Source organism: Lissotriton helveticus, chromosome 6 (genome assembly GCF_964261635.1).
Source record: "Lissotriton helveticus chromosome 6, aLisHel1.1, whole genome shotgun sequence".
Taxonomy (NCBI): domain Eukaryota; kingdom Metazoa; phylum Chordata; class Amphibia; order Caudata; family Salamandridae; genus Lissotriton; species Lissotriton helveticus.
The window spans coordinates 1,297,099,904-1,297,115,181 of record NC_136067.1 but is presented as its reverse complement, the minus strand read 5'-3'; the positions used below and the strand labels follow the sequence as shown (position 1 = coordinate 1,297,115,181).

Below are 15,278 nucleotides of genomic sequence, written 5' to 3'. Positions count from 1 at the left end.
TGTGAGGAAGGTATTCATGTTTATCTTTGACCACAAGCAGAATAAATGTACAACAGCCAGGTAAGGACTAAACTACTGACTAGAACACTGGTTGTACTCCTATAGAGTTGTGCTCAGTCTCGAGGGTGAGGAAATGGCTTGCAATTACTGTGATCTTAATTAGAAAATAAAAACTAAATACAACGATTACCTTTGTCCAAGATACACACCTGGATGATGGAGAATTTGTTTATAATGAAATACAAACATGATGTAACATGGTCAATTGAGAAAAAAAGTATGAAGTTGCAATTAATTTTTATCCCACAAGGGTTAAGGGCCTCCAATATTGCCTTTAAATGGGACAACAATGGCAGACAGGTAAAGAAATTCTTCAAAACCAAAACAAGATGCTCTCTCGTCAACGTATGATACTACCAATGAGCCTAACATGCTGGAAAATCCCCAAAGTTGCCGTAGGAATACAAGAACAAAACCTAATCACAGGCAATGGCTACAACAATTCCATGGGTCCATTCACCGACTGGAATTTCAAAAGCTTTTAAAGGACAAGATTGTCAATATTGGCATAATGCAAACGAGTCCTTCAGAAAACCCAGGTAAATCAAATTCACCTTCCATTCACGCATACCACTCTCATTTAAGAACCACCTAAATTCTTTAGTAAAATACTCTCCTGTTGACTATAATTTACTCATAATTCAATCAGATTGTTTTATTTGACCATGCACTGATACTGATCACAGTGAATCCTCAAAAAAGTGTATCAGAACATAAGATGACTCTCTTAGGCAACACAATCTGTATAGAACAAACATATCTACAGAAATGCTATGGGATTCCAATTAAGGCACCCTTAGATACAAAATTGATAAGTACTGAGCTAAAAAGAAATAAAAAAACAGAGACTAACTGCAAAAACCTACATAAAAAGACCAAATCCATAGAAAATTGATTCATGCAAAATCAACTCAACCAACCCTCACCAAGATCATAAATAGTACATGTTAATCTAAAACAATATTTCCACATGTCTTTAAAGTGGTATGTTGAAAAAGTGCATAATATTAGAAAGGACATGTATGTGCCCAAAAATGTACGTTTTTTAAAAATTTATATTGGATTTTCTGCTGTACTTTAAGGAGCGAGTATTGAGTTTTTGATTGCTCGGTTTATACCAATAATAAACATACTTTGAACACTACAACCTACCTGAATTGAAAAAGTAAACATACACATTAGTTCCATACAATCCAAGGTTAAGGCTGTGTCACGCTAAACCAATCCAAATATTTATTCTACCTTAAAGGTCTTGACTTTCTTGCTCCGTTTATGTAAGTAAGATATACCTGTATGAAAACTATTTAATATGTACATATTAGAAACCTCTATAACTTCTTGTACTAAAAACAGAAAAGAAACATTCCTGATCTTTTGCAAATTGTGGACAAGATTTCTCATGCAACAATCAGGTATGGTGACAATAAATCAACCAGCATTTCTACTTTCCTTTCATACATTCCAGCTTTGCCCGGGAGTTCTATACCCATCCAGGCCTAGAAAAATCCACTTGCCCACTCGCCATGGCGAGTGAGATTTTAATCAGGTCGAGCGATTTTCAGCACTTACTTGTCTGTGCTGGAGAGTGAACTTAAGCTGGAAGGAACAGACAGGTGTTCTGTTCATTCAGAAAGTGAATGAGCAATTAAGCCACCTTTAAATCTTGTTTCTATCTTGACACATTTAGTCTGTTCATGAGCAGGGGTCAAATGTCAGTTTGTCTTTTTACTAAGTATAGCTTATCTGTTACGTGGAAATGGTATTTAGTTTCCTTGCTCTTATTACATTTAGTGCTTTTTGTCAAGTAAGCTATCTGACAATGATTGTGAAACAGAGGTTGTATAATGTCAGTTTTGTTTCCCTCTAAAACAACATTTAAACAGGGCTCACACCACAGTAGTGTTTGAATGCTAGAAATTCCCTTATGTTGCCTCGTTTTCGCAGATCTACATACTGGGACAGAAGGTAATGTTAGGCAACAGTACCAGGGTTGGAATGCCCTTTGGAGTTGTGCAAACCTACTAACTTGCATGTTTTAAGGTTTTGTACCAACTCTGCTCTAATATCTTTCCATACTGAAAAAAGGTTGGAAATGTACTCCTGACAATGGCAGACCTCAAACTTCTTCCAAGGTTGGGAAAAAAATGGTTGGAGGGAAAGTGAACTTGCAAACACTCAGATTTTCGCATGAGCAAATCTACACCTGCACATTTGCTCATGCTAAAATGCAGTTCACAAATCCTTTCTAGGAGTACTATTTCTTGGGCTGCTTCTGTAAAGTCTTGTGAATTCACGAAAGCCCTATATCTGCACTTAATCCAAGGACATCAGTGCACTTTTGAGACTTTATTTAATATATATATATATATATATATATATATATATATATATATATATATATATATATATCTCTGCTTCACTGTGAGTGACAGCATTTTGCTCTTTCACAAGGAGCACATCGACACACAGTTGTTTTCTTCAGTGCCAGGAAATACTGTGGCAATGTGTGCTTTTTGAGACCAAAACAATTTTTGCTCTTGCCAATGTTTGTTATAATGGTGAGGGCCCAGCAGCTCCTACACCAATAAGGTTTTACAAAAACCATGCCAGAACAAGTCGCGCATTTACAAAAACAAAAGGCTGAGCAACAATTTCAGACCTATTGGCTTTACCAATGCTTGTTTATTTGTATGTTTCCCACAATCTTGATAAAACTGGTTACACTGATTTTCCATTATGAATATTTTGGGAAAATACTAGCGTACATCAACACATTTTACTAAATGATGCTGCAAAGAAATGGTACCTACATTTTACAGTAGTTTAGCGAAATGTTTTTGCTTTTTTTTGGGAACATTTTATTTTGAAAACAAAGAATCATCAATCTTGCTTTCAAGCGTCTGCAAATATTTGCATCTAATCAGAGAGCATTCTGGGAGCATTATACATAGCCTCATATTGCTAAACACGGAAAACGTCTGTACACATTTTTATACTGGAACCTGTCAGTAATGCAGTCTGAGCTTACAACATTTACTTGTAGTGTTCACCCTAATAATAAAGGCTATGCATTAACCCCTTGCGTGCTGATGACGGCCCCTGTCCATCATGCATCACAGTGCTCGTGTGCTGATGACGGCTGGGGGCCGTCATGAACCCGCCCACTCTTCAAAACGGCCGCGCAGGCGCAGAATCGCGGCCGCGCCCAAGGGCTTAATGAACCATAAAAACAAGTTTGAACAGCATTAACACATGGACACAAATATTACCTTAACTGCAGGGAATGCCTTTCCCTGATCCATAATGTGGGACTGTAAACTGGCAGCCAAGGGTTAGTGCTGTAGCAGGTTGGCCCTACTTGTCCCAAGGACAAAATGCACATGAAAACGTGTTGACCTTGACCCCAAACAATATGTCCCGGGTGTCTGGCTATAGGAATTCCACACCCCTGCCTCCTAGCATAAGGGGGCCACAGTAACAGGTGATGGACCCAAACTTCATTACATCTCTGATGGGGGTTGCCGACTTCCATAAGAGGGAGGATGGCTCTCTCTCGCCACAGTCCAGACCCCTCACACTCGCCAGGATGACACTAGGCCTCACTCCATCCAGGCTCTCTTTAAGACACATTGGTCTTGGCATGCAGGCACATAGCAAGTGTTCTTGGCTTCCTAGGTCATGGAGCCTCACCCGGCTGGGAAACTAACAGCCTTGTCTCCAGTCCTGGTTGCAGCAGATAGAAGTTGTGGTGATCTTGTCTACACTGATGAACAGTTTGTAGGACTCATGCTCCCACTTTTATAATACATATCCAGACACAGATGAGATTTAGTGCCTTGTTTTCTGACATGTGTGTTGACTCCTTTGAAGTGCCCTCTAACCCGTCCTGTCCTTTGCCAAAGTGACAGTCTGCCACAGCACGACAGATTCCAAATTTGATGGACCCACAATGCTGCCAAAAAATTAACCGAGGTTCACACCTGGTTGTCCGCCTCAACTGAGATATGTCCCACAAACGTTTAAAGGCCTAAGATTCCCCTCCATCATGATTCCATGGTCCACAGGCCTTACCTTTGCAGACCCACCATCCCACTTTACAATGAGCCCAGGCTCCACTGACCAGACCCTCTTACTGGAATCAAAAGACTTTTGATGTGCACCGGGGAAGTTTTGCTCCCCTTTCTCCAGCGTGTATGTTCCAAGTTCATCCCTCAGGAATGTCCGGAATCCACATCTCGAGGTCAGGGGGTTGCAGTCCTTGCCTCCAACTAGCCCTTCGAGGCATTTGGGCTCCCAAAATAGAACTCACAGGCCTCCATGTTATGTACCATGCCTAGACAAGCACACGCAAGTAGCACATGCTACCTGGCGCTATACACAGTCATCATGTAGGCCAAAGGTAAATAAAGTACTATTAAAACTGTATTGTTGTAACAGGTTTCTGTCTCCTATGTAAATGATTTATATTGGAAATGCTATGAACTTGACATTTCAATCGGCCTGCACATGAATTAATATGCCACAACCAATCAAGAAAAAACCTTTGCTAACAAGCAATTGTAAACTCACGCTACTGTGCATCGAACCGGTCTAATCAAGGAAAAATGGCCATAGAAGTGATACGGAGTGGCATGCAAATCAGAAACATATGCCGACAAGTTCTCTGTGCGTCAATGTCATGCAGATGATAACACTACAGCACTTAATGAAGCAGATCATTCCAGAGACTGTGTGCTTACACCGTGATTATATAGTCTGGCTTTTCCTTTGCAGCGGTCAGTGAGGTCCTGTTTCCTTGGCGGTTATATAAAAGGATTTCAGATGCTCTAGACAGCTGTGTTGAGAATACGATTTAAACAGAGCAAAAGAATAACGGTGTCCTCTAGAGAATAGGCCATGGCTAGAGTGAAACTTGGAGTACACATGAAATGTGTGATACAGTATTTTCAATTTGCCAGGTGCCCGAACATGCTGAGCTTTTCCAGGTCAGCATAACTACCCTGTTAATTTTGGATGCAGAGTTCAAAGTCATCCTTGACACCATTTATAGAAATAGAGTTGGAAGCAAAGGAGGAGGAACAATGATCTGTTTTTTGTAGGAGCAACCCCATACAAGTTTCTTCCAGTCATACACAGCACCAACTCGCCAAGCTAGGAATTTAGGACACAAAATGGGCTACAACACCTGAACATAAGCAATACAAGCACTTTATATCAATAACATCTAACTACACAATGATCCTAAATTCCCACAAGATCGCCAGAGTTCTAAAAATAATTAAGAACAATGGAGATGCATGCACGTTTCAATGTAAAGACTATAGGACAGAGAGCCCCAATGATCTCACCCAAACTAGCCAGTATCTTTCAGACAGCAACATTTTTAAGTCTAGCCTTTGGGATGTATTTGGCAGTCTCACAAGAGTATTATTTTTCAAAAAATTCATACACCGTGTGTATATATATCTATACTAATATAATAAAGAGAGAGCCCAAACCTTTGAGGCGGGTAATCTCAGGAACCACAGCACCAATCACTACACCCAATACAGCGTTGGAAAGGGCATTTGCAGCAGAAGGACATAGGCTATGCAGACGCCCACCATATACATTTAAAAGGTAAAAGAACCATGCCAGCAAAGTAGTCCCTTGTGGGCATGTCTGCGTTGTGCTGTGGGCGTGACAAACGCTGGGGGCGTGTGGTACGTTCCGCCCTTCATGCCATGTCTCATATCGTGTGCTAATCCCACCCTGCTCCCTTTAAATACCCCTGCACCCCATAATCATAACCCACCCTTACTCCTTAAAATACCCCAACACCCTTAAACACTAACCCATCTTAACCCTATAAATATACCCTGTACCCCAAAACCCAAACCTATCCCTAAACCCGAAAAATACCCCTGTACCCCAAAACCCAAACCTAGCCCTGAACCCTATAAATACCCCTGTACCTCAAAACCCAAACCTACCCCTGAACCCTAAAAATACCCCTGTACCCCAAACCCCAAACCTAGCCCTGAACCTTAAAAATACCACTGTACACCAAAACCACCCCTGAACCCTAAAATACCCCTGTACCCCCAAACCTAGCCCTGAACCCTTAAAATACCCCTGTACCCCAAAACCTACCCCTGAACCCTAAAAATACCCCTGTACCCCAAAGCCCAAACCTAGCCCTGAACCCTAAAATACCCCAAAACCCAAACCTAGCCCTGAACCCTAAAAATACCCCTGTACCTCAAACCCAAACCTAGCCCTGAACCCTTAAAATACCCCTGTACCCCAAAACCCAAACCTACCCCTGAACCCTAAAAATACCCATATACCCCAAAACCAAAACCTAGCCCTGAACCCTAAAAATACCCCTGTACCCCAAAACCTATACTTATCCCTAAACCCTAAAACTACCCTTGTACCCCATAACCCAAAACTATAACATCCCAAAACATATACCTCAGTACCCCAAAACATATACCCCTATACCCATACTTACCTTATCCAAACATTAAAAAAAACATGCTTTTACCATTCATGCATTTACAACGAATTTCGTTGTAAATGTATGCGTGGTAAAAAGCATATATAAATGTAATGCCATGCGTTAAAATGGCATTGCGGAGTCATGGTACTTCCGTAATGAAAGTATGCGGAGTGATGGTATGCGGAAAGAAAGTTGCGGAATAATGGGTGTTTACCCTCCCCCGGTAAGTACATTGGTGGCACGGCGGCCCACATCTCCAGCAACATACTCATATTTTTTCACCACCCATTTGAACAATGCCCAGGTCTCTCTCATTGATGGCCAGCACCGACATACACTTTTAGACACACCTCCCGCCACAAGTTCTAGAATTGCGAACTTTAGAGCTGGGGAGCTACGTTCGAATCTCGGCATCAGCTCAACATCCTGTGATTCCAGGCAAATCGCTTTGTCTCCCCGTGCCTACCACAAATGAATGTGCTCTTCTGTAATGTAAATTGTGCTCATGCCATGTTGTCGAGTTCGCGCTATATAATATTGCAAGGAAAAATAAAGTAGGGAAACTTGAGTTCACACACTACTGAACGCGCACTCTTAAGTGCATCAGCAGTGCACTGTGAATCGGAGCGTTTCACAGGCCTGTCACAGATAAGAAATGCTATCAAAACGAAATCCTACAAAACAATATACTACTGGCCGGCAGCAATTCATACCCGGACAACGTCGGGAAGGGCTGCTAGTATATATATATATATTCAGAAGGACTTTCACTAAGTGGGATTCAACAATTGGCCTGCTAAATTATCATTCACATGTTGGTGCTGCCCTTCACAATGTAAAGCTCACTGTAACCATCTGACCTTTCACTTAGAGGAAATGCATACAATTTTGTCACACTGTTCACGTCCACCTTAAAAAAATTATTGTCTCTTCAGTGACAATGCCGATTTAAAGTGCATTTTATTTTTATGTTAACTTTAAATACCAAATATTTATTTTCCCTGCACTTAGGTTACCCATTTAGAGGCTGATTTATTTTCTGTTTCCTCTTTAAAATCTGTGTAATAAAGTGTTTAGGTAACATTATAGCTACCCATGAATGGAGTGCTTAGTTAGAAGGTTTCATCTTGTTTTCTTCACTAACAGTAATAACAATAATGATAAAATCTGTAGCGGAACTAAAAGGTGTTTTATTTAAAAGCAACTTATACTGTTATGAAGTTATCAACTTAAGTTTTTACTTGCATGCTGTACTTACTTTATTGGGGGGGGGGTGATTTATTGTTTCCTCCCATTCCTTCTCCATGGCAAAGGAATGCTGCCCACGCCATGGACTGGACATGTAGAGAGAAGTGAAGGAGAGAGGAGCAGGGAAGCAGCATAACGGATGACAGGAGCATGATGTAGGAAAGTAGTATCTGCTACTTATGTTTACCCCCACTTTTTGCTGAGGTCTCACTGTTTTTGGACTAGTCTGACTGGGATCCTGCTATTCAGGACCCCAGTCTATCTGCTTTCTACCTTAAATTGCTAAGTATGTACTTAAGGCACATTCCAGATTGGGTACTGGGGTACCCTTATCAGTCCCTAGTATATGGTACACCAAGTACCCAGGGCATAGGTACCCCAGGGGCCTACCTTGGGCTGAAGCATGTATTATGCCACCCATGAGAGGCAATTCAAATTGCCATGACAAGCCTTCTACAGCAGACTGTGTAAGCTGGTGCTTGCACCACTTACTTAAGATATAGGCTCACTATATCTATCTAAATCACTACACTTAAAAACCTATCAGTCACTCCTTTGGCAGGCCTTATCAATCCTGAAGGCAGGGTGCTGGGTTTTATGTGAGAGGGTACGCCCCTGAATGAGCAGAGCCCCTCTGCAGCCTTCTGAGACTATTCTCCAGGGTTGTCTGTGATGCAGCCAGACATATATGTTTTAAGTGCATTATAACCTCGCGGTAAATGTTAACTTTAAAAAGGTTGCTTAGAAACAGGTTGTGTTTGGTGTCAAATACCTTGGAATCATACCTACACAACAGTAACTGGTGTGGGAGGTATGATTCCACCCTTCCAAAGGGACATATGTGGGTCACCGGTCTACCCAGTGCCAGCTTTTTTGACCTAGGCAGCACAAAATGGACACTGCCAACCACAGACTCGATTTTGCTCTCCTGCTGCTGAGCCAAGCTCGAGCAGAGGAAGGCATGATGTTGGAAACCGGCTATTTCTGGTAGGCTAAGGCTTATGCCAAAGCCAGGCAGAAACCACCATTCCAGTCAGGGCAAGGAAGTCACACGCCAAGATAACCCCTGCTCGCCCTCTAGGTAGCATGGCGCGGGCAGTCTAGGCTAAGCTCGGAGGCGATGTGTAAAGCATTTGCGTCAGCGCACGGCAGCAACAACATACTAGGCACACCACAAAAGAGACTCCACACAAGGTTATATTAAAATAACTTTTGTATTGTCAAAACATATCAGATAGAAATCACACATGTACATTGTGCCAACTGGCACGGCAATATTCACAAGGGATTATTTACAAGACAGGGCCCCATGGGCCACTGTCGGAATCAACACTTTGCAGATATAGAAATACTTGTCAGAAATTAGAATAAAAGTATATAAACTTCACTGTAACACAAAGTAACAGTTATAGATCACACCCAGTAACTACTGGGAACAGGTAAGTACATACTACGCAACCCTAAACACCTTAGGAGCATGTCACGCAGGTACCCAGGACCTCCCTAGGACCACCTGTACTAGAAAGAACAACCACCTAAGGATGAAATCCACTTAGGGGTATAGCTCAAAACACACTACCCATGATGCATGAATATACAGTCAGAGGAGTAGCAAAGAAAGAAAACACAGGATGTATAGACCTACACATTCAGCGGTGTTCAGGACAGAGCACATGATGTAATTAAAATACAGTCAGGGGTGCAGCGCAAGAAGACACATGATGACTAAACATTCAGAGGTGTAGCGCAAGAAGAGAAAGACACATAATGCATGAAACATTCAGGGGTGTCAAAGTAATACAATAGCGCAAACATCACATGAGGCCTAAAAACCTTCAGAGGTGCAGGAATAACACATGATGCAAGAAATCACATTCAGAGGTGCAATAACCATATGATTGCGCACAAACTCACATAAGCCACCACCTGTGGCAGTCCCTAGGCCAATGGCCTTGTTGGGGCTCAGACGCCCTGAGTCTCAGTGTCAGGGTGCGCTGCCATGCAGCGCCAGTCTCAAAGTACCAAAAAGCCTAAACGTAGCAGGTGCCCACTAAGTGCTGGGCACCTGGAGAACAACAGAACTGAGCCAGGGCCCTCACTGGCCCTTCGGCGCCAACTGCGCCACTGCTGGAGCCACACAGGCTCTGGGCATAACACACATGCCCCAGACGTTGGATTCTCAAAGGCTCTAAAGCAATGATGCCAACCGTTGGAGCCACACAGGCTCTTAGAACACAGATGCCCCCAGGAGCCTCACCGGACTCTAGCCCTAACACTCAGGGGCAGGAGGGGACGAGCACCGAAAATATGCCCCGAAGCCCCCCTCTCGAATATGGCCCTCTCGGGAGCCAAACGGGCTCGTAAACATAATGCGGCCCCTCTGAGCCTCTCTAGGCTCAGGCGCGTTGGGGCGACCCACTGCCAGCTGGGGCCGCCCTTGAAGGCTTTGCAATGCGTTGGGGCGACCCACTGCCAACGGGGCCGCCCTTACTCGGCGCCTTGACCGGCACCGCACGGAGCTTTCCCCCCCGCAGCCCTTCACTCACCGGCTCTGCTGCGGGGAGGCTCCATCATCGCGCCGCTCAGCTTCCTCACTCTGCCCGGCCCTCCGCCCAGACTCACCGGGTCTCCTGCGCGGCGGGGGCAGGGCTCGGCGGCAACGGAGGAGCTCCTGCTCCTCGCAGACTCTCCTCGCTTGGCCCGGTCCCCCGTCTCGGGACCGGGACGCAGAGTGGAGCCAGCCAGGCTCCCGGGCAGTCTCTTCTCTCGCGGCAGGACGGGGGCGGTCGAACCTCTCTCTTCCTGCAGGGCTCCCTTGGTACACGGGAGCCCTGCCAACCGGCCGCCTCGTCGCCTCAGATGCCGCCGGGCTCCCTTAGCTCACGGGAGCCCGGCCGACCCGCCAGCAGGCAGCGCCATCTTCCTTCTTCCTCGGCGCGGCCCAGCCAATCACGTCGCGGCTCCTGCGCCGAGCCCCTCATGACGCGAGGCCGCCAACCAATGGCAGCGCGGCCTCGCCGATCCACGGGCCAATCAGAGCACGGCTCTCCTCGGGTCTCGGCCAATCCGGTCGCGGCCCCTTCGCGGTTTGTTTTCCTCCGCGACAGATCGAGGTGGGCACTCGTAGATAATTATATCCATGCAGGCAGGAATCCTCAGCGCATCCAGCGCTATAAACAAGCAGGAAAAGCGCTCCTAAGCGCTAGAAAGTCCAGAGAAGGCGCTCTCAAGCGCGTGGGGGCAATTAAGCGCCCCAGAGCTCTAGACAGCAGGCAGAGCGCTCCCAGGCGCTCAGGGGGAAGCCCAGCGCCTCCAGGCGCTAGAAATCAACTCCAGCGCTCTCCCCAGGAAAAGGCAGCTTCTCCATGCTGCCAGGGTCCCAGAACTTCCCCAGGGGCAAAGCCAAGTCCCCCCTTCAGCCCAGGCAGGCAGAAGGGTCCCCCAGGAGTCCAGGAATTTCAGGTGTCCAGGGGCTGGGCAGCGCCCACCCCTCGTAGATCCCAGTCAGCCACAAGAGCAAAGACAAGAACCTTTTGGAAGGAGACACCGTCCCTTCTTATACACAGAAATGCCTTTGAAGTACTTTGAAGCTTTCGTGCAAGGCGAGCCCTAAGCTCGGGGAGTATCTGGTTTCCCTCTCCTGTCAGCCTCAGGTCAGAGGTGACAGGGGGCCATCGGGAGGGAGAGTCATCCAGGGTGGGCCGACAGACACAGCCTGGCACCACCAGAGCTCTTTCCACTCCTCCCTAACAGCAGATGGGGGGCCTTTCCTCTACGGCTCCTCCGGGGCCTTGCAGACCCTGCAGACCCTGTTCTACTCAAACCAGACAGTCCATCTACCAACAGGCCCAGGCATGCCTGGGCCAGGCCCATCAGCCAATCACGTGCTAGCAGACTCACTACACAATTATGCCAACTTCTAAAAGTGGCGCTTCTAGACTACACACAGCCATGCCGCAAACATCATTTTGCAGCATTCATTCTCACGAGTTCACACATATCAAACTCGACCCTGCACTCCCCACGCATCAGGAATCTACCATGGGCATACATATTTCCCAGTCATTCCTATGGGAGGGCAGGTCACTCACCATCCATACACAGAAAGCACCCGCACTTTACACTGTACCACAGTGAAAAAGTGCGCAGAGGCCTATAATCACCAATCCAGGTTCCAAAAACAGGCTAGGAAAAAGCAAAAAGTCACGGGGTAAACCTGCCCAAAGGACCGGGTCCAACACATGACAATAGGCATCCTGTCACAGGGAGGTGTGACCCAGACAAGGTTTAGTGTATTGGGGCTGGGTGGGTGCACTCTGAGAGTGTCAGAAAGTCTGCACTGGGGGCACGTTTGGTGTCCCTGTTCATAGTCCCGCTCAATCCAGTTCTGGGAGCCATTGGCTCCTGCTCTGGCGCGAAACTGGACAAAGGACATGGATGTAGCCAGCCCTCTGTCCTGCCCCTCCCCTAGGAGGGTCCACAGAATCTTTCCAACCCCTTCCCAGGGGTATAAAGTGGGACCTAGCTACAGGACTTTAGATTTTACCTGGACAAGATTCGGCTATGAAGAGCCTTTGATTGCCTGCACTACGCTGGACGACCGACGAATCTCCCTTGGAGTAAAGTTGCTCCCCTGCAAAAGCAGGCACCTAAACTCATCTGACCGGTTTGCATCTCCCGAGCTCCTGACGACTCCAAAGATTTCAGCAATACAGGAGGTGAGTTCCCGAAGGTCCATGAGGTAGATCTGCCCTCTCAGCAATTCTGAGACCAGTATCTCTCATGGGGACCGTGCAACCTGAAGCCCTGTGCACCACATATATTTGCGATTGCATATGCTTGTTGACGATTGGACACTCCTCCACAAGAAGATATAAAAAACATTTTCTTTTGCATATTGTAATTCTAAATTACATTTTTAGACGTTTTATTGAATAAAAAATATTTTCATCTAGATCGTGACTACCTCTTTTCTTGCATACCTCTAATCTTAAAAACTGTTTTTAACTTGATTATAATTGTTTAGTCAGTTCGCTATATCGCTATGTCCAATATATGTAGGTTATTATAGCACATGATCCATACTAAGACATTACCCTATATAGGGTATTTTGTTCTAAACAATATCTGTTTTGAATAGGGACTTTTCTCGTTGTCTAATTTTTTTTAAATAAAGCATTTTATTGTGAGCATGTAGCGGCCACTTTGGATGGCTGCATGTTTTCGTTTTCCGTTTATTTTCTGGCATATACTCACAATTATTTTTAAAAACAAAATTCAACCATCGCACCAGTTTGCCAAGGCTACAACATTGGCTTGGCCAATGTTTTATAATCATGCATTAGGTGTAAGATGCCTGCTTAAATTACATGCTAGTCCAATGAATGAATACATCAGTGAATGTGCCTGGTCAATTTCATGGGAAGTCTATGGTATGCACCTTATTCCCAAAAATATTAGAACCGAGGACACAGGTATCGATCGAAACAGAAAGAAACGTGGACCCTTCGAATGACAGAAGAGGGCCTTGGCCATGACAGCCAGCTAATCAGTGTGACAGGTCGCTGTGCATATCTGGTGCCGGCTCAATGACTTTCAAAACTGTCCCTTCCCTCCACCTCACCCGAAAAAAATGACCATAGTGTCTGCGAAAATAGTGCAAAATCCTCGGGGTGGGCTATGTTCAAAAGACGCCAAAAAATATTGGACACTGGCAAAGTCGTTGTCAAGTATATTATTAAAGAATCACACATAAATACAAGTGTATACTAAATGTAGAAACAGAATGAAGGTCAACAGGATACTAGAGGAACCTCTTGGCGAAGCAAGGAGTGTAATAAGAAAATCATAGTAAAGAAAAAAACTTTCTAACTCTTTACAAGATATACCGAACATTGAAAGCATCTATTTCAGAAGTTATATTTCTGAACATTTACAATATCCCTCGTTACAGTGTTGGGTCAGTACCCCAAGAAACCCCTCCTTCGCCTAAATGCCCTTCCTGCTTTTCTAATGCTGCCATGGATGACATCATCTGCATTAAGGAATCCAAACGGAGACGGTCCTTTGTTTCACGCTCTCCGAAAAGGAATGTTAACACTTAACTGCTAGGAGCATACTTTATACCGGACAAACCATTTAGAGCGTTATATTAAGAGGAAATGGTACAGGTCGCTACTCGAGCCAACTTCTCACTCGCATCGTGACTTATTCTAGACCACGTCTCGCCTTTCTCCAAGCAGGGAAGGGCCCCACCCAAGCAAAGCGTCCTGAATCTCCTCTGAAATAATGAAAGAACGCGCGTGGGGAAAGGTATAGCATAAACAAGCTGTCTGACGCGGTTTCAAGAAGTAGGCATATGTAGGGTAAAAATACAAAAGAAGCAGCAGCAGATGTAGGGGTGGGTGTGCCTTTGTTGGTGAGAGTTGAGGATGCACAGGAAGGGTGTAGAGCTGGAAGCAGAATGGAGCATTGTCTGAATGATCCTTACCAAGCCTCCCGAAGGGCAGGCGGTTCCTCTCTCCCAGCATCAGGTTGAATCTGGGATTGTCCCTCTTAAGCCTCCTCCAGTGACCGGTGGAGAGGAGGATCTTGGACACCTCTGCATAGACGCTGCTGTTCTCGTCCCGCACTACAAATGTGTACATGGCTCAAGCTTCAGGTCGCTCGGACCCCGGCCACCGCTCCAGGCTCAGAGGGCAGAGCTCTGCAGCAGCAGCCGCACCACGGGAGCAGCAGAGGCGTGCGGACCCCGAGCCACAGCCATCAGCAGCTGTTCCATGGGCCCTGCGCTGGCACACCGGCTGCTATTCTCTGCTGGGGCACAGAGTGGCAGCTGCGCCCGCTCTGTCATGCCAGGCCCCGCCTGCTTTACAACAGACTGCTGCAGCCCGGTGCAGTGACTGGAAAAAGGGCGGATGTATCCCCCCCAACACCACACCCCCGGCACCGCCCATAGGCAGCGACTAATGGCAACCATCTCCTGAAGACGCACTAACACCCAATTTCTTCACCACTATGTTGTGCATAAACGCACATTTTAATGAAAACTAACGCCCTCGTAGAACATTTCCTAACATCCTACCTCCATGTTAGCTGCAGCCGTCCACTACAGTTTACAACTATAAAATTGTTCAAGCACTACTGTACTAGCACCGTTTCTTCTTGCTTTCGATTTCGGTTTACAAGGCAGAATAAACAAAACTATTTTGCATTCACGTATTGCCGCAAGGAAAGTAACACAAAGGAAGGACAAGTATAATAGAAGTCCGCGCCTCCCCGCCCCTTTTTCAGACCCAACCCCCTCCAACTTCTAAAATAGAACTAGAATGCTAACGACGCTGTTTCAATGAGTCCGCACAGAGACCATGATGCTGGTAGTAAAAGAAGCAGACTCCAGCACTTTCTTAAACAGCTGCTGTAGTTGCTGGGGACGGGTTTTTATTTTTTATTTGTATTACATAATATAACATTAACACTTAGAGAT

At 45.5% G+C, this 15,278-nt stretch overlaps 1 protein-coding gene across 1 annotated transcript in view; it reads right to left on the bottom strand.

Moving 5' to 3' along the window:
- TTL (tubulin tyrosine ligase) overlaps window positions 1-14,713 on the bottom strand; it is a 159,329-nt gene extending 144,616 nt beyond the window's left edge. The window contains exon 1 of the mRNA XM_078649045.1: window positions 14,283-14,713. Within this exon, the coding sequence (XP_078505171.1) occupies window positions 14,283-14,439 (157 nt within the window). The 5' untranslated portion in view covers window positions 14,440-14,713. The remainder of the gene's footprint in view (window positions 1-14,282) is intronic.
- Window positions 14,714-15,278: the final 565 nt, after the last annotated feature.